The sequence below is a fragment of the Scardinius erythrophthalmus genome (assembly GCF_964197995.2).
Source record: "Scardinius erythrophthalmus genome assembly, chromosome: 20".
Taxonomy (NCBI): Eukaryota; Metazoa; Chordata; class Actinopteri; order Cypriniformes; family Leuciscidae; genus Scardinius; species Scardinius erythrophthalmus.
Window position 1 is genome coordinate 5,939,712 of NC_138240.1, and position 26,543 is coordinate 5,966,254.

The following is a 26,543-nucleotide window of genomic DNA, read 5'->3' on the forward strand; positions in this document are numbered from 1 at the left end:
TCTCCATCCATCCATCCATCCCTCTCTCTCTCCATCCATCCATCCATCCATCCATCCATCCATCCATCCATCCATCCATCATAAAATTCAGTAAAGTCTTTAGTATTTTAAATGTCCTTATATTCAAATTCTGCTTCCTGTTTGCTACCTCAAATTAGAATTAAGGTATTCTCAATTCAGTTCTGCATTTTAGACAGGCCGGCTTTTTAAGAGGTCAGATTTATAATGTCTGTCTAGTAGTGGACCAAAAAAAAAAAAAAAAAAAAAACCTTCCCAGAGACTTACACTGACAGACATGAGCAAAATCTAGAATATAGTCTTGGTGGTTTGCTTTTTGGACTCGGGACAGTTTTTTTTACTCTTTTGACTTTTTTATTGGCATTAAGAAAGAATCAATTGCTTTATAAATGGAAATGATTCTGAGCTCTCATTAATGAATTGCTATCGACTGTCTGTGTCCTCTGGAGATTGGGACTCTGTTATTTTTCAAGAAAGAGGGAGACAAAGGCTGATTTGTTTTAGATGCTCAAGCCATGCTAAGGAAGGATTAAGGATATGGATAAGTATGGAGTGTTTCCCTTTTGACTTGACTTGTTTGTCATTATCCAGGGATCTCGCTTTGGAGAGTGACTTCAATTCTCATTCAGATAGAAATGCAGAGGTGTTCCCCGTGCACAGAGTAAAACACTACCTATTACTGCAGAGATGAGCTGTGATATTTGCCTGGGCATTGCTGCTGTTGAGCTGATGTATTTGGAAAGGTTAGTTGTCTCTCAGAAGAGATATGGTTGCTTTTAAAGTTGTAGAATGATTGTAAGCACTAAATTATGTGGGTTTTTGTTGAGGTCAAGGTTTCATTGTCTCTGTAGCTACGACTTTGGTCTACCAGCCAGGTATATGTAAAAAAAAAAGTGAAAATGTGCAGTTGAAAGACTTAAAGCCCAATAAGATTGGAGTTTTGTGGCTTTTCATACGCTACTTAAATGCTAGTGTACCCCTAAATGTTAAATCTGCTTTTAGCAATATATACACACACATATATTATAAACACAAACTTTTTTTCTAGAATGACAGAACAGATGTTTATCTGCTAAAAACAAATAATATATATATATATATATATATATACATATATATATAAATTAATGTGTATATGTGTGTGTGTACTGTATATATTATATAACACACATATTATATTAACACAACCTTTTATTTTAGAATCGATTAATCGTGATTAATCGATTTGACAGCATTGTGTCTATATATAGTATTTAGTATTTTTCTATATAATAATGTAAAAAAAATTAGGCTAGCTGACAAAATATTTTACAGTGGAGCTGTCTTTCACACTCCGTCCAGCCAATTTATCCAACAAACTTCTGCCCACACTTTTTTTTTTATTTGTTTACGACTGCGTTTGGATACAAGCAGTAACGGCATACACACATCTTTGAAGCTGGTGGATGTTCGCCATTGTTCTGGTTTAATGTTCACATTCAGCCTGCATCAGCGTGACGCTGGCCACAAACTCGTAAATCTCGAGCCGAATGTGAGATACGTCGACATATCACTTGGATTCCTCTGTATTCTGTAGGAAGACATAAATCACACTTGGCACAGCCGAATGCACTCAGCCAGAAACAGTTCCAGAACGATCATCAAGCCACTATCAGAGACCCAGAACACCCACCCTATCATTACTACAAAGATTTACGGTGTTAGGAGTCAGTGCGCCTCCAGGACATGACAATTGTGAGGTTAACCCACATACTGTAGACTATATTGCAATTCTTAACTTACACTACCTGACACAATCTTAACAGCTTATGCTTGGGCACAATTTATATTTGTCCACAAAACTAGCATATGCATACATTTCTGTACAAAAGGAACCTCTTTTAAACAGCCTTTTGCTTTGGACAGGAAAATGGTCCCTGTGAGCACAACAACAATTTTTTTTATTTAATAAGCTGCTGACTAGCCTGACTTTAATTAAAAAGGGAGGTTGAAATGATTATTTGGACTGAATAAGTAAGTAAAAACAGCCAACAAGTGGCTGGCATACAGGTATGAAAGCTATTGTTATATTGAAAGCAACCTCAGAGTAATAAATTAAATGGGTAATTGTGAGATTAAGTATTAAAATATGAAATAAAGTTACAATTGTGAGATATAAAATCACATTATTTGAAATAGAGTTATGATTGTGAGATATGAAGTCACAATTAAGAGCAATAAAGTTGAAAAATTCATTATTCATGATGCAATAATCCATTCAATATCATCGACTGGTTCTACCTCTACTATAGACTGGATTTCCAAAATACCATTAATTTTCTCTGAATTTGACATAAGTACTGATGCGGTTACACGGTTTAAATAATCATACAGACAATAGGCACACGATCTAGCGCAGAAAACTCAATCATCTCAGGTTTATCCAAAGGTAATGGCGATCTGTCCCAGCGGTGAATGATACACAGGGTCTATGAGTGTTTAGCATGCTCACGGTGACCAGGTGTTGTTGCTAAGCAGAGATGATTAATGATATTCGCTCGCTGTGTGGAAACTTCAACACCTCATTTAATTTTCAGCACACGCTGACAGTTGCCCATTCATAATTGAATCAGTAATTACTTAAATGTGATTAAATCTAACGGGAAGGATTTGAGAGATCGGCTTTTAAACTGAAACGTTTGGCATGTCAAGTGGCAATTTTGGACACATCAGTCGCTTAGCGAGAACTTGCCAGCTGTGGAAGACTGGTGCTCAATAATAAATGTCAGGTGTATTCGTTGGCCGAGTCAAAACGCATCCGTTTCTGTTTTGCTTCGTTTAGCTGTCATGCCCGACAGCTGAGGTATTCAGTCGTGAAGTGAGCTAAATGAAGTGTTATGTTAAATCAGAGAGTCTTTCAGAGTTTATGGTACACGCACATCCCGGCAAATGCTGAGTTTTGTAATTGTAGGCGGGCTCCTCATGAATATTTTATGTACACTTAAAATGTCTGTGTCAAGCTAACATGGTCTGTGCTTTGTCAACATGGCCGTTATCTTGCTGAGCAAAACTTGTGTGATTGCCATCATATTCATTACTTGATGTTTATGTATTGCCTAGGGAATCAAAACATCCAAGATACGTGAAAGTTGGCTTGCCGTACTTGTAAGACTTAAATGAAAGACCGGGTTCCAGTGGTTATGGAAAATCGGAAGATTTCCAGGGCGAAACAAATCTTCATTCATAAACATTTTTTGAAATTTTCATAGTGAGTATACAATAGTTCAAACTTAATTTCGATGGTCCACTTTAGACATTCTACTAACTATAAGTAACTTTGCAACTACATGCTACTGTAGGTTTGGGATAGCTGTTAGGGTTCGGGTTAGTCGAATAAGTTACTTATTGTCAGTGGAATGTCTAAAGTGGACCATCGAAATAGTGTTAGCAGATATTAAAGGAGAACTCCGGTCAATTTTAACATTGAGCTCATTTTTTTGTACATTTGGAGTGCTGTCAATACAGAGAACAACGACAAAAATCGGTGTTGCCTACACCGAGTTATTCTATTTTTAAAATTTGCACCCTATTGACTTCAATGGGGCAAGTACTAAACCTGCTTTTAGCCTCTTAACATCCTTGATGTGTCATTACAAGTGCACAGGTCATGTGAGTGATTCCTTCAGAGTGAACACGGTGAATCTGACTGCAGTAGATGTGAAAGATATGTATAAAAATGATGTTATTTAAGCCAGCGCAAATACCTGTGTTTACATCCTGTTTTCGGTTGAAGTCCAAAGTAATCGATTGCCGAGTTCACGCGCGTGATCATAGGTAACTAAACCTATGCGCGTGAACTCGGCAATCGACTACTTTGGACTTCAACCGAAAACAGGATGTAAACACAGGTATTTGCGCTGGCTTAAATAACATTTTTATACATATCTTTCACATCTACTGCAGTCAGATTCACTCGTGTTCACTCAGAAGGAATCACTCACATTTTCTGTGCACTTGTAATGACACATCAAGGATGTTAAGAGGCTAAAAGCAGGTTTAGTACTTGCCCCATTGAAGTCAACAGGGTGCAAATTTTAAAAATAGAATAACTCGGTGTAGGCAACACCGATTTTTGTCGTTGTTCTCTGTATTGACAGCACTCCAAATGTACAAAAAAATGAGCTCAATGTTAAAATTGACCGGAGTTCTCCTTTAAGCAGACAGTCTACTAATACTCTAATGACTGCTAGTTGACATGTAGTTGCCAAATGACTTATAGTTAGTAGAATGTGAAATAAAATAAAGTTTTAACTGTTTTTTAAAGAAATTAATACTATTATTCAGCAAGGAAGCATTAAGTTGACAGTAAAGACATTTATGCCGTTTAAAAACTTTCCATTCATTATGGTGATTTAGTGATTTTCGTTTAGTGATTGTGAACTTCACATACTTTTGAAAATCCAGTGATTAGTTGATCCTGATAAGCGCTCATTGTCACATGTTGTTGTAAACACTGCTTCTTTCTTCTTCCATGAGGGGGAATTCAACCAATCAGATGACGACTTACTTCGAAACTCCCAAAATGTTTCCCATTTTGTGTTCCTTATGCATCACGTTCAGCCAACGGTCCGTGGGTGTGACGTCTTTGAGACTAGGGTTTGGCTGGTTATCATTGTTAAAGGCCCACTGAAGTGCCTTGAAACACGCAGCATTATTCAATGTGTTGACAGGGCAGGACCACATATCGATCAGCCCCTCCCCTTTTTTGAAATAGCCGAGAGCGTTTCATTATCACAGCTCGGCCAGAGCCATTGAGCTCGGTACAGCCGTGTTTGACCGCCACAGTCTAATAGATTCCCCTTTTAGATTTAATATAAAACCGTTATTAAAGCAAAACAATGAACATAATCATGCTGAGGATGTGTATTATTAACTGTGTTATCTCTTCTACTCATCAGTGCTGTTTCTAATGCCGAGTCTGTCTAACCGTCTCTCCTCCTAATCTCCTCCATATTGCTTTAAAATGTATTCTGTGTAGAATTCAAATGGGTCCGATATGTTTTGTATCTATTGTTGTAATGGCAACATTTTGGAGGCAAAAAGAATTGCTGAATTCAAGTGTGCATACTAACATATTACTCTTACTATTTCTGCTTGAAAGATATTGTAAATACAGTAAGAGTTGTATGCTGTTCAGAATTCAGCACGTTTCTTTATTGGCAGCCATTCAAATATAGATTTGCAATCTGATTATTATTACAAGTTTTACATGTTTAAACATTTTAACCTCAGAACATAATTTATATTTTCATTAATATATTTCCATGCTACTATTATCAAAGTAATGTTTTGGAGAGTCTTAAAAGCATAAAATTTACATATATTTTCCCTGTTACCTGTATGTGGAATACTTTTGTGCAATGACAGCAACATTCAAATCAGATACTTCCAGTACTGCAAGAGCAAGACAGTGAGATGAATAGGAATGTGGATAATTCTCTCCAGGTATTATAGACCTCCTTGGTTGGTTCTTACCACTCCTTTATTTTAATCTATTATGCATGCATGTTCTTAACAACAACTGACACTTCAATTAAGAATTAAGTAGCAAACACAGCAGTGACACATCCACTGTTAGCCCTGCTTCAGTTTGAAGCTTTAGCTTTAGAATTTGCATGCTGTTTGAACATTGATTCCATCAGTAGAACAGCTGGAAATTCAATCAGAGGTGGGTATTTGTATTGAAACTTGTGTGCGGACACAAACACACACTAGCTACAGAAGGGACGTGAAGAGAGGGCTAGATGAGGGTTGTAAAAAGAAAGAAGGAGATTGATGCCTAGTGAAATGTAAAAAAAAAAAAAAATGAAAAGGCAATGCTGAAATCCATGAAGCGGTGTTTCCACTTGTAATCTGTCAACAAGCCTCCTCGATTTCCACTAGCAGATGAAAACTACCCGTTCACCGGTTAACCCTTGACCTCCCACTGCTGGCCAGGTGTATGTTTGTGCATTTCTGTGGCTATGTTCAGAACAGCATACTACCATTCTACTATTTCTGTATGCTATGCATAGTATGTTTGCAAATGTTTTGTATGCATGAAATACATGCTGCATTTAGTAAATGTGCAGTAAACAGCAGAGCACACCGCAAAGAATACTGTATCCCACCCACAATGTATTGTTTTACCTGAGCTTTCATTTCCAATGTGACGAAAGAATCAGGACTAACAAAGTACTGCAATGATGACATAGGCCAGCTTGGAAGTTTGCATCACCTTGGTTCCCTCGACAAAAACCCAAAAGGATTTTTCGATTATAGCAGAAAATAAGCTCTGTGGCAAGTTCTGATTCTTACACATTTTGTTCATCAAGATAACTTATTAATTTTGAAGCCTAAACACAATCGGCAGAAGTAAAAAGCTTAAAAGCTCCAATTTAGCCACTTGTTACACTGTAAAACACTGTAAATGCTCAAAATAATTAATTGGTTTGTGTAGGGCAAACTTAAATTAAACAAATACGTTCAATCAAATTAACGTTTATGAGTATTTAGAACTTTCTTTTTTGAGTTCACAAAACTGATACATTTTAAGTGATCTGAATTGTTTCATTGTTTTGAGTTTAATGAACTTGTTTCTTTTAATTTAGACAAACTTAAATTTTACTGAAATTGGGCTGGGATTTGTATTTCACAGCATGCTTTGCCATGGCACTCAAAAAGGGAGAGTAAATGCTAAAAGTATGTGTTTTTATACAAGATTAATGTTAAGTTGGATATTTAGTAGTGTTTAATGTTTTGTTATGCTAGTTTAGAAGAGTTTCTGTTACGTTGTGTTTTTTGGAGGGTTACTGTGACGAGTGGTGCATGAGCTTGGTTTGAGAGCAGATATATGTTAAATGTTTATATTGTTGTACTCATTCAGCAATTGTTTAACAATGCCATGCTAATGCTATCAATGCTAACAAATTGTGTTACCAATTAGCAAGTTAGCTTTTATTTAATTAGTTAGATAAAGCTAGCCAAGTTTCCACTACTAAAAATATTTGAGTTGAGATTACAAGATAATTTGAAGTTAGATGTATGAATTAGCTTGCTCAAATATGTCAAGTTAAGAGTAATTGAGTACAAAATAAAAATCTGTGAGTTCTGCTTAATTGAACTTTGAATTTCTTAAAGTAAAACTTTTGATGTAAATGATTATCTAAATTTTTTTGAGTTTTGCCAACTTATTTGGGTTTACAGTGCAGCAACTGCCTTTAACAAGACAAGTAAAAGCAAAACTTGTTAAAAAGATCTTGAGCTTGTGTTTACTACAGAACTTATTTCAGGCATTTAACCAAAAAAACATTCAGAAAACACACTTTCTCGGGGGAATGCAAAACATTTGCAAGAGAGCTTAAAAGCATTGAAATATGTTTTCCTTCCCCATAGGGTCTCCGTAGAATAATGATGCTTTTGTTCGATTACTGATGCAAGTAATTTTTTGCTTGCGTTACGCTGTACTGGTAGTTGTCGTGGATGCTGACACCTAATGGTGTGAACGTAGCATCATTCAAAAGATTTAATTGTTTATATTGTAGAAATGCACAATATGCTATTTGCAGTCATAATAGAAAAATAAATTAAATAACATAAATTGATTCGCTTCATAAGGAACATGGCCACTGTCCTGAGGAGTTTATCTCCAACCCTGATAAAAACTCACCTGACTGTTGCATAACCTGAAGACCTTGATTAGCTTGTTGTAATGTTTAATTAGGGTTTCCATATGCAGTAAACAGAATATTAGCAGTCCTTTCTGCATGTTGCCTTGTGTGTTATGCGATGGTGTGCTCGTCATGCAGTGAAGGACTTTAGGATGAAGCGTTCCTAATTTGGATTGTAACAACCACAGCTATTCATAGCCGAGTTTTGCTGAGTTTAAAGTGATGTCATGTTTCAAGGCCGGGGAAACAGGATTGTATCAGATTCGAAAGGGCAAAAATAGGCATGTTTGAGGAAGCTTTATTTTGGGCTCTCTAAATTCTCTCCTTCTGTACCTAATCATCCCTTTTATATCCAGCTAGATTTGATAGAGAGAGAGAGAGAGAGAGAGAGAGAGAGAGAGAGAGAGAGAGAGAGAGAGAGAGAGAGAGAGAGAGAGAGAGAGAGAGAGAGAGAGAGAGAGAGAGAGAAGAGAGTAAGTGGGGACGTCCCGGTGCTGGATCCCCAGGAGGAGAGGAAAAACTGAAGCATCAGCAGACGCAAAAACAAGCGTTTGCTGTTTTTCCTCTGATCTTTTCCATGCATGTCCTCGCCGTTTACTCTTCCGTCCTGTTTCTGCTCAATGTTCTCCGTGAACTTCTGGCAAACCTCCTTGACCCCTTTCCAGACCGGCATCTAGGCCAGGCAGCCTCATTCTTGCCCAGGGGACGTCTGTCTAAGACTTTCTATTATGGGAAAATTAAAGGGAAAGAGAGCTCTCCTGGATAATGCCAGAATGCCTTACATTACCTGTCCTTTTCGAGCAACTTTTCCTGTTTATGTAGCAGTTTAATGGTTTCATGTTCCAGATAAAAACTACTGATCTCTGCCTTATATCTGAATAACAATAATAAACAACAGAATGAACATTCAAAGATTAAGAAAACCAAGAACCACTGGAGGGATAATAGACATTGTCAGTGTACAAATCAATATCTGTTTCCTGCCCTCCTTATGCACCCGGGGCCATCTGGCGATGCCAAAATGTGGACGTTTACTAGTCGGAAACAAAATTAGGCGCACGGGCCGATGTGGATTAATCCCGGGAGTGCACAAACTCTTAGGAGCTGACAAATGAGGGATGCTGGAAAGGGTTTGTGGGAAGAAGAGTGTGTGTGTGTTTGAGTCTCTCATCTGATCAGGCTCTTATGAGAAATCCCACATTAGCCTGTTGTGTCAGTAAAACATAACAGAGAGCCCTGGTCTGATTTATGTGACAGACCTGAATGTGACTGCTTTTACTGGAGGCTTTCTGAGGAGAGATGATTTCTTGTTTTTGATCTCTGGAGAAACAGTAAGAAATATGTTTAAAAAATGTTTTTAAATTTGGCCACGTTGTTTCATTGTGATTGGTGACATGACTATTGGCTATTTTTGCATTTAACATGAGCCTAAATGCGATTTGTGAGTAAGAATAACGTGTTATAAATAATAAATAAGCATAATTAGTCAAGTTAAATTGACTTTAATTAAAAATTTGATCTAATCAATTTTAAATAATTCATTATTTATAATTTATTTATTCAGAGCCCCTAAATGGACATGGTGATGGAAAATATATGAGATGGAATATGTATTTTAATGCCTTTACTTGCTCTCGGAAATGTTTTGTGTTTCCCCAAGAAACAAGTGCATGGGCAGGTAAAGGCAAAATGTCTTGGGGAATGCAAAGTTTCTTGGGAGTCATTTTTCCTCCCATCTCATATTTTTTTCCATCCCCTTGTTCCTTTAGTGGCTTCATATTTTTATAAGATATAATTTGAAAATCTTGAAATGAAAGAAATGACATTTCCTTTACTTCTCATTCAAATCCAGTGGGTGTCGCCAATCCGAGTTGACACTCATTAAATGGAAGAGAATCAGTTCTTAAATTTAGAATTTTAAACTGTGTTTAAGTCATTGTAATGCACAGCCTTGAGTGGCTTATATACTGTAGCATTCTTGTACCTTAAACAGTCGCTTTGGATAAAATTGTCATCTTTTTATATTTCCCTGCTCAGGAAAACGTATCCAGGTTTTGATTTGCATATTGTCTGTTTTGTAGAAGGAAAGTGTTCTGACAGTTTCAGTCTGTTGATTCTGTAAACATGTACAGGACATAAGTGCAGAACATCAACACCACTTTAAAAACAAATATTGTTTTAATTTACGCCACCTGCAGATCGGTCTCCTGTGAAGGGATGGAACACGATGTGAAAGTGAATGTGCCGTATGATGATTCGTACACTCTCTCTCTCTCTCGTTCTCTCGTTGTGTTGTCAGCGACTGATCCAAAATGCTGAGTGAACCTCAGAGAAATGTGTATCGCACCAGGGAAAATTCAGAAATTACTTTTCAAAAGTGTTGCTGTCTCAGTGTAAAGCTCTGAATATTGTGCTTTGACTGTTTCATGCTTCACCGTCCAAACATTCTATACCGTTATGGATGTTATGGGTGTAGTGGGCTGCACTTTTTTCACATTTTTCTTGATCTTTTGAGATCTAAAGGAGTTTGACTTTCCTGCTGTGAGAATATATGGCAACTTTCAAAACTCAGAAGTTCCCAGTCCAAAATTGCATTTATTGAATCTAAACTTAAAAAAAAAAAAAAATACTTCTGCAATGTTTTGACATTGATAAATAAAAGCTCAACTCATGATCTCTGGCTGATTTTGAAATCACATGCTTCTCTTAATATGGAATAAATAAGAGGAGTTTGTAATTCTGAATTCAGCAAGTGCCGCCTTATGACTCATTCTGCTTAGTACACAATTTATACTTTTCTTAAAAAAAAAGTATGTGAAACAGTATGCTTGCAGAATGCAACAGTAGTATGCTGCACTGGTCCCAATGATATGACTATATTCGTATAAGTTTAAGTCAGTATGAATTTTTAATCAAATTTGTGTTCACACATTTAGCAAACCGATCAAATAATAGCCAAGAAAGGTTTCTGGTTCATTCTTCACTCTGGAAATACAAAGTCAAATGGATCGCACTAAATTGTGGAATACAATATTTCACAGTGTGTTCTGGTTGCAAACTGCACACTGTTGCATGCCTATAGAAACTGTGCAAATTGTGCACAGTATGCATACTGTAAAAAAAAATGTGCATGAGTAATATCATACTATGCCCTTCCAGAAGATTTATGGGTTATATCTTAACCATGACCACCCCTCTAAATTAGTCAACCCTCATCCAGTGTGTAGGAGGACAGTGGTGATCACGGCTGCTGAGTGTTTGTGAGAAACACATCACCTTAATAGCATTCTGCAGTTCTGTGGTGGTGTATTCTGCTGTTAGAAATATGTAATGTGTTGTGTTAGTGGACTTTTAGAGCCCTCAAGAGCCTCCGAGATGAGCTTTGGAGCCTTGTAAATTGAAATGCACATGCACTTTTCCAAACTAATTTACACAATTGCAATAAATGTGACTGCAAAATAGATTCCAAGCAAGCGCTGGTCATTAAATCAGCGTAATCATATTCACACAAATTGTCATTCTCTCTCTTTCACACACACACAGAGCTGTTAAGTGTTTGACTGACGTTGGTGTTTGTTGCAGGTATGGAGACATGGTTCCAAACACCATCGCTGGAAAGATCTTCGGCTCTATCTGCTCTCTCAGTGGCGTGCTGGTTATCGCCCTCCCTGTTCCCGTCATTGTGTCTAACTTCAGCCGGATCTACCATCAGAACCAGAGAGCTGACAAGATGAGAGCACAGCAGGTACTAAAGAACTTCTCTTCATCCCAATATAGATCTGTTCGGAATATTCTTCTGATGTTTTTTTAAGTGCCATTTTAAAGGTTCCTGCTTTTGCTTTGGAGGTCTCCTACAATAGGTTTAAATGCATCCAAGATCAAAAAACGCTATAATTTTCTCATAATATACACTGCAGCATCACCTCATTTCGATAAAGGATTTGGTTTCTCTACACCCCTCCTTTCTGAGAGCCTGCTCAGCTCTTATTGAAAACCAAACGGCCATTACCATATCTGAATTTCAGCTCCGGAGGCTTCCTCAGCACTTGATACACAGTGAAACAGTCATTAAGGAATAGGGTTGGCTCAAATTTACTTTTTTGAAATATCTACCAACTTTTTTTTTTATATATATATCTAGCCTAGAAACACTACTAGTCTGTCTTCTTCTTTTACTTTTGTCATAAATATTTCATTATGTCCTATTCCTATTTGTCATTGAGTATGAATGTGGGTTGCCTGTTTTTAGGAATTTATTCTAAATTTTTATTGAAATCATATTGTAAAAGCCGTTTACAGTACATCACAGTAGACTGACCATTGGTGCTCATACAGGCAATGTGAGTTTTTATCTGGCTTGCTAAATTTTCAAGTTAAGTATCTCATCTCTGTGTTTTTTTTGTTTGTTTTTTTCACAATAAAGTAGTCAAAAGGTCACAAACAGCATTGAGCAAACCATGATGTAACTAAACCGCATCACTGGCATCATTACACCTCTGAGTCACTGCAGTTGTTTGTGAAACAAATGCTTACACGATCGATTCAGGTAAATGCTGTTTTGTTTTACAGAAAGTGCGACAGGCAAGGATTCGCATGGCCAAGAAGGGAACCACCAATGCCTTCCTACAATACAAAGAAGAAGGAGGATTTCAGGTGAGAGTTATCTTGAGAATTCAATTTAGTTGCACTTTAACTAAAAATCTATAGTCTAAAAAGATACGATCATTTACTTATTCTCATGTCACTCCAGACTCGTATGGCTTTCTTGCTAGAAAATAAAAGAAGACTTTTTGTAGACTGTCATATACAAAATGTAATTTATTCCTGTGGTGCAGGAATAGTTCAAAAGAACAGCATTTATTTGAAATAGAATCTTTTGTAACATTATAAATGTCTTAACTCTCACTTAATTTAATGCTTCCTTGCATTTCTTTTAAAATAATCTTACTGACTTAATACTTTTGAAGTGTAGTGCACATGCACTAAATCCATGTCTGCTGTGCGTCTTCTGGATCAAAGCAAGTTTGTGAATGAGCAGATAAGGTTGAATGAAATTTCAGTCTATTCGCAAGTTCAGAAGACTTGAATCACTGTACAGAGCATGTCATGTGAATGGACTACTTTTACCGTCCCTTTTTCTTTTGTTTCTTGTAAGAAAGAAAGTCCTTTAGGGTTTGGAACGACATTAGGGTGAGTAAATGATGACAGAGTTTTCATTTTTGTGTGAACTGCTGTCTTTAAAGGGTTAGTTCACCCAAAAATGAAAATTGTGTCAGTAATTACTCACCCTCATGTTGTTCCAACCCCGTAAGACCTTCGTTCATCTTCGGAACACAAATTAAGATATTTTTATATCGAGTTTTTTCACGTAGTGTTTTAGCGTAGCCCTTCTGTGTTGTGCGTCACACGCATCACACACATGACCAGCGTCGGCCAATAGTGAGCCTACGTGTGACGTATAACACAGAAGCGCTACGCAGTTATTCTACGTGAAAAAAACTCGAGGCCCAGAGAGAAGGAAATAAATAGTGGAATAAAGTCGTTATTTTTGTTTTTTTTTTGCGCACAAAAAGTATTCTCGTCGCGTTATAAACTTAAGATTGAGCCACCGTAGTCACTTGGACTATATTAACGATGTCTTTAATGCATTTTCTGGGCCAGCAAGTTATAATGTCTTAGAAGCCTATGGAGGGGTGATCCAGCTCCCAGATTTCATCAAAAATATCTTAATTTGTGTTCCGAAGATGAACGAAAGTCTTACAGGATTGGAACAACATGAGGGTGAGTAATTACTGACAGAATTTTCATTTTTGGGTGAACTAACCCTTTAAATGATCTGAAAAACTATAGTTTTTATCAATCTCCCAGTTGTTCCACTCAGCACATCCACTATAGTTGCTGGAGTTGACAAAGTTTGCCTGACATCAAATCTTTAAAATTTACACAAAGATTTATAGCATAAGGGGCATTTTTCAGTACAGACATTAAACATCTGACTAAGGGAGAAATAAACGATATTTGTGTGTATTTTGGGAAGTTTTATTGTTGAGATGAAATGACTGAGTGTTCAACTACAGTTAGGACTGCTTACACAGCGTGTAATAGATGCCTCAATGATATTCCAGCAGAAATGGTTGATATCGGATCTTCCATAATAAGATGGTTTTCTGTTAAGAGGCTAACAGTAGCATCTCACTTGACAGAAAATGTAAGAATGAAAAACTTCAAAACACTTCATACATGTTACTAGCCAAATTGTTTTAAGTTTTTGTCTTAAATACTTACATGTTGTGCAATAATTAATTACTTAAAGGGATAGATCACCTAAAAATGACAATTCTGTCAGTTTACTCACCCTCCAAACCTGTATGCCTTTCTTTCTTTCTTTCTTTCTTTCTTTCTTTCTTTCTTTCTTTCTTTCTTTCTTTCTTTCTTTCTTTCTTTCTTTCTTTCTTTCTTTCTTTCTTTCTTTCTTTCTTTCTTTCTTTCTTTCTTTCTTTCTTTCTTTCTTTCCATACAGTGAAAGTCAAGGATCCTATTGACTTTAACTGTATGAATGAAAAAAAGTTTTTTCCCCCCAGAATAACTCCTTTGTGAAATTTCTTCAAAGTGTGTGTGTGTGTGTGTGTGTGTGTGTGTGTGTGTGTGTGTGTGTGTGTGTGTGTGTGTGTGTGTGTGCGCGTGCCCGTGTTGGTGTTCGTTTTACAGAAAATGTTTTAACAATTACAATTTCTTAACATCAGTTAATAACAGTTAATGAAAATGTTCATGATAGTTCACAGTGCATTAACTAATGTTAACAAATACAACTTTCAGTAACACTATTTTAAAGTGTACTTGTTACATGTTACCTTCCTAAAAACAGTAAATTATGCATAATCTGACTCATCCTAAACCAAACCCTAAGGACATGTTGTTAATTGATTTTACTCAGTACTTAATGTATTATTACACTGCAACAAGGACACCTTAAAATAATAATGTAACCCTACTTACGATCTTAATTTATTAGTAAATGTTGAAATTACAATCAAGATGAATAAAAGATGTAGAAGTATTGTCCTTGTTAGCACGTTAGTTCAAATTAACTTTATATTTAGTTCAAAGTAACTTTCTCAACTCCGAATTGCAAGAGAAATCTAAATTCCTCCGATTTTAAAAACCAAGGCTGAAGTTTAATACAACCTGTTAAATCTCAGTCAAACCCGGCAACAAGAGAATCTCAGCTTCAGAGTATTCATATTCAAATGAAGGGCAACAAATTCAAATCAAAAAGTCATAGCGCACCATAAAAAGTACAGTATATTTTTCTGCTGAGCTCAGAACAGATTTTAAGATATTAACGATCGTACAGTCTTTTTGATCTCATCAAACAGTGTTACTGTGTGTGTAAAGGTCAGTCATTTGGCTTCCGAGAATGTGTCAGTCCCACAAGAGCCTTGTAATATCAGCTTTTTCAAATGGCCGCTGACATTCAGAGTCAGCTAAACACAGTTTCAGGGCCTTACCTGGGGTGCTGTGAGGAAATAGCAATTAACAACACTGAAGGAAGGACAGGTGATGCGGGACAGGTGGGAGGCGCAGCAGTAATTACAGAGACCCTTTCAGGCCTGTCGGTTCACTTGGCTTTCAGCTTGGTAACACCTCCGGGCAGCTTTTTTTCAAGGGGTCAGTTTCAGGTTAGCAGGGTTCGGTTAGCCCCCTGCTGGTGGATCCCATAAGTACACCATCTGGAGGCCTGTAAGAACTGGAGATCCAGGGAAAAAAACAATCAAAAGTTTGGAATAATGAAGCTTTTGTAATGTTTTTGAAAGAAGTCTCTTACATTACACTCACAAAGGCTCCATTTATTTGATCAAAAATATAGCCAAAGCAGTGATATTTTTGAAATATTATTAATATTATATATTTTTAAAAATGTAATTTATTCCTGATGCAAAGCTGAATTTTCAGCATCATTACTCCAGTCTTCAGTGTCACATGATCCTTCAGAAATCATTCTAATATGCTGATTTGCTGCTCAAGAAACATTTTCTCATTATCAGTGTTGATAAAATGCTTAATATTTTGTGAAACCCTGATGCAATACCATTCAAAAGTTTGGGGTAAGTAGTTAACCATATAAAAATTAAAAAATTAGTCATTTTATTCAGCAAGGATGCATGAAATTAACATTGAACTGACAGTAAAGACATTAATAATGTTACAGTATAGTCAAATAAAGTCAAAAGTCAAATACATGCTGTTCTTTTGAACTTTCTATTCAGCGAAAGAATCCTGAGGAAATTCCCAGTTTCCACAAAAATATGAGCTGTTTTAAACATTGATTACAATAAGAACCATTATTAATAATTGAGCACCAAATAAGCATATTTCCTGGGTCGCTGGGTCAATTTATCAAAGTATGATTCAGCAATTTGTAACATATTTCAACAGGTTTTCTTTCACCTTCCAGTATATGGGTGTGTTTAACATTCTCAAATAGCATTTTCTCTGCTGCATTAAGTAATATTAAGTACAGTGTTTATTCCAATGGAAAGAATCTCTTGCCCTTTCCCAATCACTGCCTTTATGAGGAAGCCCTGGTTATCATTATTCTGCGGTAATTGCCATCCCAGGGAAAACAAACCTACTTAAATATCGGTTTCTCTCTGTGGTTTTATGTAATTATTGCACTCGTTTCAGTTCCTCTAGCCCCGGGATGTGTTCACTGCGCTAGTTGTTGATCATGTTGCTCTTGTAATACATTCTGAATATAGAGTCTACTTCACGGTTAAGGGCGGAAAATGAAGATGTAGTGTTGAATAACAGCTTATGGATTTTCCCATTTGTTTTACATAACTTGAAAGTTGCTTAAAGACTAAGAAATAATAGAAGCAAACGTGATGTTTACATTTTCTGAAGAAAGCGTGGTGCTCTTGTCTGCTTACATGTCCTAAGTCATTTAGTTGAAATCCATGGGATTTTTGTTTTGCATTTGCCAGGCAGTTTTTTTGGGTCTATAGCATATGCTTTCCATAAAATGTAAGCGCATGTTGACCACTGATGTCAGATAGTCAAGCTTTTTTTTATTTATGTATACTCTTTCTTTTAAGCAGGATTTACAGCTTGCATGATTTTTTGAAGTGCTTTGTGGTGTGATGGTCTTGAAATCGTATCTGCCGCAGCCTCGTGTCCTGTCAGTTTATCAGATCATAACTGCAGGGATTAAAGCAAAGCTCTATTCCATAAACACACCTTTTCCCACTGCTGAAATCCATCTTCACTACGCAGGACAAGTAGCTGTATTCAGAGAGAGAGAGAGAGAGAGAGAGAGATTCAATCCGTGTCTTTACTAATGCGGCAGGTAGAGTTCTCCGGAATCTTCTCAGGTTGTGAAACCCACAATAATCCAATATTTACAATCCCCGAGTGAGGGGGTATTTTTTTCAGCATGGATCTATAAACCCATTACTAACAGGCCTGCAATGCTATTTATAAACCCGACAAACGCTTTTTTCAACTCTTCAGTTTATTCTGGCTTTGAGTTTCCACTTAGGTCTTACTTTTGTCTCTGCACACTGTTATTCAGTCTTGACCTTCGACGAAAGGTCATTAGGAAGTGTTCGTGTGCTCCACTTTGTGATTTATCTATAATTTACCTGTTCATGTGTTAGCTTAAATGTTCAAAAATAAAAATCAAAACAAAAATCAAAAACAGTACTGTAATAATAGTAATAATAATTACATTTTATTAAACATTATTGTTGTTGATATTGTTAATCATAATTTTGCTTGCCTTAGTAAGCACCACTAATTGTGTTTTTCTATCATTTTTTTAGGACTGTCAAGCGATTCAACTTTTGTAATCTAATTAATTACATGATGTGCTTATTAATTAATCCAATTAATCTGTTTTTATCCTGAATAAATTTTTTTTAATAATAATAATTATGATTACTCCTAATTATGATTGCCTTAGTAAGCAGCACTAAATAAGATACTGTATTTTCTATAATAATAATTTATTATTAATCTTAATTGTACTTGCATTAGTAAGCACCACTAAATATAAAACGATATTTTTAATAATAATACATTTTTTTAAGCATGTAAGTATTAAACTTATTCTCGTAATTAACTCATCCTGCAACATTTAACTTGAACTGGTAAGCATGCAACCACTTATAATCAGTCTAAAAAAAATGGGACAAAAGTTGTAACTGGTGCTTATACCCTTTTAAAAGGTACTAATATGTACTATTTGGGTACCTTTCAGGTACTAATGTGCACTCTTTCGTGGTAAATAATATACAAAGTTGTACCTTTTGACAGGGTACCACCCCAGTGACTGCTTTTGTACCTTTTTTATTCTGAGAGTGGACAGCCTAGCAATCACCCTGAACACTCCAGCATCATCTTCACCATTAAAAGAACTGCATTCAACAGATTTATTGATCTTTTCCATCCCTGGAGCTCTTAGAACCGGCTTTCTTTTTTTTTCTTTTTCTTTTTTTATCGGTACAGCCTGCGTAGATGCTAATCATGGGTAGTTAAGTCATGCGACGGCTGTATCTCTTGTCTCCACTGAGAAAATTGTGTTGTTAATGTGACGTCCCTATCAGCACTTTTTTAACAATGGAATTGTCAGTGATTGATGGTTTAATACCCTCTGAGGTTCCTCTGCTCTCTTTCCTGATGGTGTGTTCGGAAAGAGAGTGTTGCAGCCCGTGGATTTGACTGAGATGTATTTATTTGGGATTTATTGCTTGCCTATCTGTGATTGGCTGGTAGAGAAATTCACTTTTTGTTTCCCCGGTCAAACAGGAAATACATTATGATAAATTGAGATTCTTTCATTTTCTCATTTTGCGTCGCTCTGAAGGATGTATGACATTCTGCTTTTGCTCTGTTGTCGTTGTGTCAAGATAACGTAGTGGATCCTTTATTGAAACCGCTCTGTAGAATTAGTTTGCTCACACACTTGTGCTTTGGGGAATTTTTAAATGTAGTTCCTGTGTTGAATTGTATGGGAGTGAAATGCTTTGTGTTATGTTAGCCGTTGTCTCCGTTCCAGATCCGTTCTGTGGGGCTACAAAGGATTGAGGCGTTTTGGTTTTTCCATCTGAGAAGTGGAATTGCTTTTTGCTCCCACTCACGTCCTACGTGATCAAACTTTCTCAGACGTTTTTGGCGGTATAGCTGCGTCATTTCATTCTACTTAAGGCTTTTCGTCCAGCAAAAACAAACCTAATTGTGCTTAGGTCCAATTATTGATGATCTTATCTGCCCCGATTCCTTCAGCCATCCTTGGTTTCGGCTGACGGGGCAGTCCTTGCTCTGTCCCAGCCTCTCTGAACAGCCCGTCCTCTCGCTCCTCGATAAGATCGGCTGCTTTTAAAGCCGTCTGATGGGCTACTTCTAGATGGCGATAAACCACCTTGACTCGGGGGCCAGATGGTATCGGGGAAGCATAAAAGGGAGACGCTACGACCGATGTTTCTTGAGAGACTTGTTCTTCAGGACAAGACATCCTTGCGTGTGATCGTTTTACAACGAGAGGTTATAGAGGTTACCGGATACGTGCGAATGGCATCAAGGACATCAAGGACTGTCTCGGGAGGTAGTTGCGTGGTAAAGTAAGGTCAAATCACAGGTGACATAAGTGCAATGAAGGCTTTAACCCACTGCAACTACATTGCAATGTAATGTTTATAGCAGTTAGATAAAGCCTTTATGGATTAAAACTATAAAACAGCAGCTCTGTTTCATAGCAACAAGTTTGGCAGGAAGATAATTGGAATCTCCCAGCAAGCCAGTCACAAGAGCATGGTCATATATTGCAGACTGTTTTGAATCATATTTAGCTAACATCCATATTTTATCTATAATATTTTTCCTTAATTCTTAATATTTTTTACCATAATTATAGAAAAATGGAAACAATTTATATATAATTTATAGTTTTCAAAAGGCCATTTTCTTGCTTATGCTTGGGTTTTGAAGGCATAGTTGCACATAGTGCATCATCCTTTACACTGCCACCATGCGGCAAGCTGTTGTATGTGGATTTATTTTCCCTCCAAACCAAAATGGCCGACAGACAGTCAGAAATGCTGGTTTGGTCCGGAATATCCATCCATTCCTTCTCTCCTAGGAGACTCTTGCAGGTTAAAACACTTTGTAACATCTTAGGAGTTCATATTATTGTTACATTTTCCAAGCATTGAATTTAGATTGGGAGGAAATTCTGATTAATCATCCGCCCATTTAATTGGACATCATGCATCACTAGCTATATTTCAGCTACAATTCATACTATATCTGACCGTTGTTCTTGAAAAACGTCATTTTTGTCATTGAATGTAATTTGCCGTTACGTCTAAAAGTAGGCTAATGTGATTATGTAATGTACGTTGCTTGCAATGTCTTAATTTACTCGTTACATCAAAAAAGTAATCCGATTACATAACGTCACATCCTCATAAATGTATGAAGTTCTTCTCCATCTTCTCTGTCGAACAGGAACAAACTCAGTTGCAATAACTGAAGCTGTATTGTATTTTTTGTAGATATTTTATATCTTTCACATGATTTTAGATCATTTCATTTATTGGTTTGTTAAATACAGTATTACTGTGTTATTATATGTTTAATACAATATCTCTTTAGTTAAAAACAAAAACGCATACTGTACACTCAAGTGGACATCTGAAAATGTCTTTGAATTATTTTTAAAAATCTTGTTTTTCATGCCCTAAGAGCAATAAAAACAGGAAAAAAAGTATGTTTATCTTTCTATTATTGATTAATGACATTGTGAAATATATTAAAACAGAAAAAAGTTATTTAAAATTGTAAAAATATTTCAAAATATTACTGGTTTTATTGTATTTTGCATGAGAGACTTCTTCCCAAATCAGTAAGAATCAACTATAATGAAGTTGAACTGGTATTGGTTTTTTTGGGGGTTTTTTTGCACAAAAAAGGGTAAAAACATATCTTTTTATAAAACTTATCCAGCCATAGTACATTGGAGATGACAGTGAACAAAATGTTTTTGTTCTTTAACAAAAATAAACCTGAAGTGTTGATGATGCTATCAACCTCTGAAGGCTGTAAATAGTCGTGGTCTCTTTAAATAGATCTGTGTCCACTTAAGATAGATGTTTTAAGGTGAGTATAGCTTGTATCTAAAGACATGGTTTTTATGGATCGCCCTAAATAAACTTTTGTGGTTTTTATCTCTCAGTTTCGAGACAATGACAGCGCTCTGTGCCTGAAGAACAGATCTTCCTTTGAGCACCAACATCATCACCTGCTACACTGTCTGGAAAAGACAACCGTGAGTACAGCTCCTCCGCTCAGCCCGTTACTGGACACAAATGATCATACATTTCTCCATCAAACTGCATAATCCAGAAGGTTTCATTAAGCGTTTCCCCCTGTTTTCCAACAGAACCATGAGTTCACAGACGAGCTGACGTTCAGTGAGATGTGTATGACTGAGTCTGTGGGTTACCGTACGAGCCGCAGCACTTCCATCTCCAGCCAGCAGGGGTTGTCGACGTCCTGCTGCCCCCGCAGATCTAAGAGAAGAGCCATCCGCCTCGCCAACTCCACCGTATCCGTCAGCCGGGGCAGCGTGCAGGAGCTGGACACTCTGCAAGTGCACAAGACCTCTATTGGACACCAAAGGTATGACATCAGACAGATATGATGATGTCATTTTCACTCTAAAATCAAATGGCAAAAAAGTATCATGAAATATGTATTGTGAAAAGGACTTAAATAAAATTAGATTTAGAAACTTTAGAGTATTTTTAGGACCATTACAAATCTAGCATTATTATTGTATTGTGTATATATATATATACACAGACATACATACATGCATACATACACAAATGTATTTTTTAATTTATAAGGTAGACGCATGCCTTTTCTGTAAAGCTGCTTTTAAATGATATTTATTATTTTAAAAAACGCTATACAATTTTTTTTTCTTTTTTTAAGAATTATTTTTATCCAGCAAGGATGCTTTAAATTGAGACAAAAAATACAGTAAATTCATTTGTAATGTTACAAAAATACTTACATTTATAAATGTATATTAAAATAAATTATTTTAAATTGTAAGAATATTTCACAATATTACTGTTTTTATTGTATTGTATAAATGCAGCCTATGTGGTTGGAGAAGTCCATTGGAGGCAAGTTGCAAAGTGCAGTTTATTTAGGATAACGTGAACAAACATAAAACAAAAGTATGGCGTGGCATGAACTTAGAACAAGACTTGAACATGAACATGAACATGGAGCTTACCAGACAGTGGTTACACAAATAAAACTTGACAAAGACACACGAGGGCTTAAATACACATAATGACAAGACAAGGGACATCTGTGAACAATGAAACAATGAACCATTGACAACATGACACATGAGACAAGGGAACACGTGGCAGGATCACATGACAGACATGAAACTGGAACATGAAACAAAACCAAATCATAACAGTGGTCCAAAAACAGTAAATAATCAACTATAATGAATACTTTATAAATATAAATACTATATCATTATTTTACTTATTTCAGTTTAGGTTATGTTGTTTTATTATAATTATTATGATTTTAATTATTTGTAAATATTAATAATTACTTAACCTAAACTGAAATGTAACATAATATACAGTATAATTATTAATAATTACAAATAATTAAAATCACAATAATTATAAAACAACATAACCTAAAATGAAATATGTAAAATAATGAAATAATGATTTATATGTAAGGTTGTTTTATAGTTATTATGATTTTATTTACTTCATAAGCAGAGCCGGTTCTAGACATTAGGAGGCCCTAGGCAAAATTCATGTTGGAGGCCCCCCACCCCCAATAAAAAAAAACACTTGAAACAAATATGATTCCTAACCTTTTTATTTATACAACATTTAATTTTAAAAGCAGTATATTTTTACTTACACAGTACATAAGTTTGGACACATTACTATTTTTAATGTTTTTGAAAGAAGTCTCTTATGCTCATCAAGCCTGGATTTATTTGATCAAAAATACAGAAAAATAATATAGTGAAATATTATTAAAATTTAAAATAATGGTTTTCTATTTTACTATACTTTATATTTCTGTGATGCAAAGCTGAATTTAGTGCCACGTGATCATTCTGATTTATTATCAAATGTTAGAAATGGTGCTTAATATTTATTTTATAACCTGTGATACTTTTTTTCAGGATTTTTGATTATTAAAGAGTTGTTTTAAAAAAGTCTTCACTATCACTTTTTATATATTTAACACATCCTTGCTGAATATTCCTGTTTTTTTTTTCTGTATTTTTGATCAAATAAATGCAGGCTTGTAGAGCATAATAATAAACTTCTTTCAAAAACATTAAAAATAGTAATGGGTCCAGACTTTTACCGGTACTGTACATATTAATCAAACTTTATCTACGGTAATCTCTTTTTTGTTTAATGAAGATGTTATTGTTGTTGTTGTTATTTTGCTGTTTTATTCAATTTATTCACAGTTCCAGAATCCCACTTCAGTAGATGAGCATAAGAGCTTTTATATTGCATTGCTACCTTATGCTATACACAAATCAAGTGGAAGAGAAAGACACGATCGCTACTGAGCAGAAAAAAATATATAAAGTGCAATTATTGGCGTAATGTCAGGAATCTAATCATCAGCAGAATTTAGAAGATAGACCCATAGATATGAGATCCTTTAGACTATTTGAAACATTTAAAAATGTTGTAGTGTGTTGGCTTTTTAACTTAGAATACAGACGTCTTGTCTTTTAATTTTGTAGCTTTTTTACTAGTCAGCTCCCGACGCGATGTTATTCATTGTACGCGCAAATTCAAAGCGTCGCGTCTGGGCACGTTAATGACGCTCGCGCTCTTTTAAACTCGTAGTAAAGCGGTGAATGTTTTTCCAGAAATGACGCTGATCTACAGTACAAGTTTATATTTAGAATACATTGCAATCACTCCAAAATAGATGACGACAACTCACACACCTGCATTATGAGCTGTGCTTCTTTGTGTGCTTATTAGGCTTTAGCCTCGCAGCATCTGATGGATGCGTTCGTTACTTTCAGAAGCTGGCACACATTAATTGGTTTAACTGCAGTAATGTAACAGTCTATGGTTAAGATAAACATCGTCACTATTTTTAGTGAATTAATAAATATTGAAATAAATTGTAGATAGGACATTTGTACTTCTTTATTTTTTTTTTGTCCCTCTGTCTGGGCCCCATCCCGCCAATCGGGCCCTAGGCACGTGCCTAGTTTGCCTTTGCGTTAATCCGGCTCTGTTCATAAGTGTATTTATAATAATTGTGAATAATTGTTAGTATACACTATAATCCATAAATATGTTTTAATAACTATAAATAATTATTTTATTTTATATTTGTTCATTACAGTAATGAGAATGAGACTTTCATTTTGATTCATTTTTGAATATTTCTTGACATTTTTCTTAAGATGTCATAAGATTCTTAATTTTTACGTGTCATGATAGATAATTTATATAGCCTAATAATGAAGATGGCAATATTCAAAAAATATATATATATATTTTACACACTGATAAATACTGCTTATTTTACTGTATTCTACATGTATGTATACAGTATGACTCCAACAAAAACAATCTATAACAGTTCCAGTGATATCCCATCTAACCTATAACTTTTTTTCTGTCCATGCGTTTGTGAACGTATGTGTCCAAAAAGCCGCTCCAGTCTGAACGCCCGGACAGAAGACCTGAAGCTCAACTGTGAGGACAGGGATTTCACAGCGGCTATCATCAGTATCCCCACCCCTCCTGCCAACACCCCCGACGAGAGTCTGCCGCCCTCTCCTGCCATTCCCGGAATCTTGCGCAACTCTCGCTGTTCCTTCACCCACGAGACAGTGAAGATCTCCTCCTTATAACCGCCACAAGCACACAAGCATCCCCTACTGCACAACAGAACGCAAGTGATGGGGGAAAGAGCTCTTCTCCTAGGAAACGCGCAACGCCACAGAAAAGACACATCTCGTAACATATCTGCTTCATTCCAAATCGACAGTTCGACGCAGACTCGCATGAGCCGACGTGCTTTTTTGTGACCCTGTTGTACATCGGAGGACCCCGGACTATTCACGCAGACTGATCGTACGCGCTTGTTTGGGGGAGATTGAAAGGACAAACTCAATCCGACGCATTTTACAATGATAAATCAGCAGTCATAGTGGCACAGAATGCCTTTTACTTTTAAAGATATGCAATGTTTCAACAAGCAGGAATTATGCCTATATACATCCACTGCGTAATACAGTTGCAGGAGAGATTACAAAAGGTGGGAATGATCTTTGCAGGGAAAAATGCTATTACAAAAAGTTATGGCCGATATAGAGGAGGTGGTGTATATGTATCAATATTTGTATCATACCTCTTTAGATCACATGCATCTTTAAAACCCCACAAAAAAAAAACCAAAAAAAAAAAAAGAGATTTCTGAGCAATCCTACCCAAACATGCATGTTGTTGTATAGTAGATACCATGGCAGAGAATGGAGCCGCCAACATGCTACTCTCACATACTTTTGCATGAACCTTAATTTACCTCTGTTTAGTTTGTCCTGGTTTCTTTCTTGACATTGATGAAAAAAAGATGATATTTACAGAGTATTAATGATCAAATGTGCTGCACCAGATGTGCACATTAGAAAAAAGAATGATAAAAAAAAAAAAAAAAAACATTCAGGCATGTTCTTTGCAAAAATCTAAGGCTGGACTAGTGCGGTAGTGAGTGAGTGAGTGCGTGTGTGTGCGTGCGTGTGTGCGTGTGTGTGTGTGTGTGTGTGTGTGTGTGTGTGTGTGTGTGTGTGAGAGGGCCGACTCGGAATCACAGATATGCATGGATACCGTTATAGGTATTTTTATGTTTTCTCCCATGGGAAAATGAAGCGTTTCTATAGCATTTTAAAGCGAATTGAGGGCGTTTACCACTGTCATTGAGTTTTACAGCAGTAATTAGTCACTTCAACTTATTTTTTTCATTTGGCTTGGTAGTTAAGTGTAACCTTTAAACCCTAGTTAGCTATTTTTATACAGTAGTTCACGCATCGAACACGGCTATGTCCAGTGAGCCATTTCTCTAATTTGTTTTGATGCTCTGCTAATGTTTATTTAAAATTCATAAGCAGCAATGAGACAGGCAATAATAGTGTAATTATTTTTTACTACAACTGAAAGGAAGGATACAATTCTTAATGGAAATGAGTACAAAACAGGTGGAATGCAAATTTGCACTTGACTGTGATGAAAAATATATTTGTTACTCTGTTTACAAGCCTTTTTATTTTTACGTTTGTTTTGGTTCTGTCTCTCTCTCTCTCCCCCCCTCCCCCCTCTCCAGCTTCATAAAACGGTGTGAAGTGGTAAATTTAGTAATTGGTCAGGCACTTGCTCATTTTCGGCAGGGGTTTTGGATGAAACGGCTCCTGGTAGAAGATTAAAGAGTTAGATATCAAAAGCACAGAGGTGTAAAGTGTATTCCACAAATAAAGTGAACAGAACTCAGAAAACACAATGTCTGTTGGCTCTCAATCACATCTAAACTTCTGCATCGATTATTTTGTATGAAATGTTGTATTACAAATCAGCAGTGCATGGCATCAAAAATGTAAAGTATGTTCTTTTCTTCAGATATGCTGACACCATCTGATATTTTATAGTGCTAATCTTGAACGCGATGGTTTAGATGTTCACTGAAAGTCTCATGGCTAATTGTTTTCTGGTTTTCTCCTGAGGGAACGCTGTGTAATTG

General features: G+C 36.2%; 1 protein-coding gene across 1 annotated transcript in view; it reads left to right on the forward strand.

Moving 5' to 3' along the window:
• kcnd1 (potassium voltage-gated channel, Shal-related subfamily, member 1) overlaps positions 1-24,663 on the forward strand; it is a gene marked incomplete at both ends in the record, with an annotated part of 53,745 nt that extends 29,082 nt beyond the window's left edge. The window contains 5 exons of the mRNA XM_081350121.1: positions 11,289-11,451; positions 12,276-12,365; positions 20,938-21,030; positions 21,145-21,383; positions 24,462-24,663. Coding sequence (XP_081206247.1) covers positions 11,289-11,451; positions 12,276-12,365; positions 20,938-21,030; positions 21,145-21,383; positions 24,462-24,663 — 787 coding nt within the window. The remainder of the gene's footprint in view (positions 1-11,288; positions 11,452-12,275; positions 12,366-20,937; positions 21,031-21,144; positions 21,384-24,461) is intronic.
• Between the last annotated feature and the right edge of the window lie 1,880 nt (positions 24,664-26,543).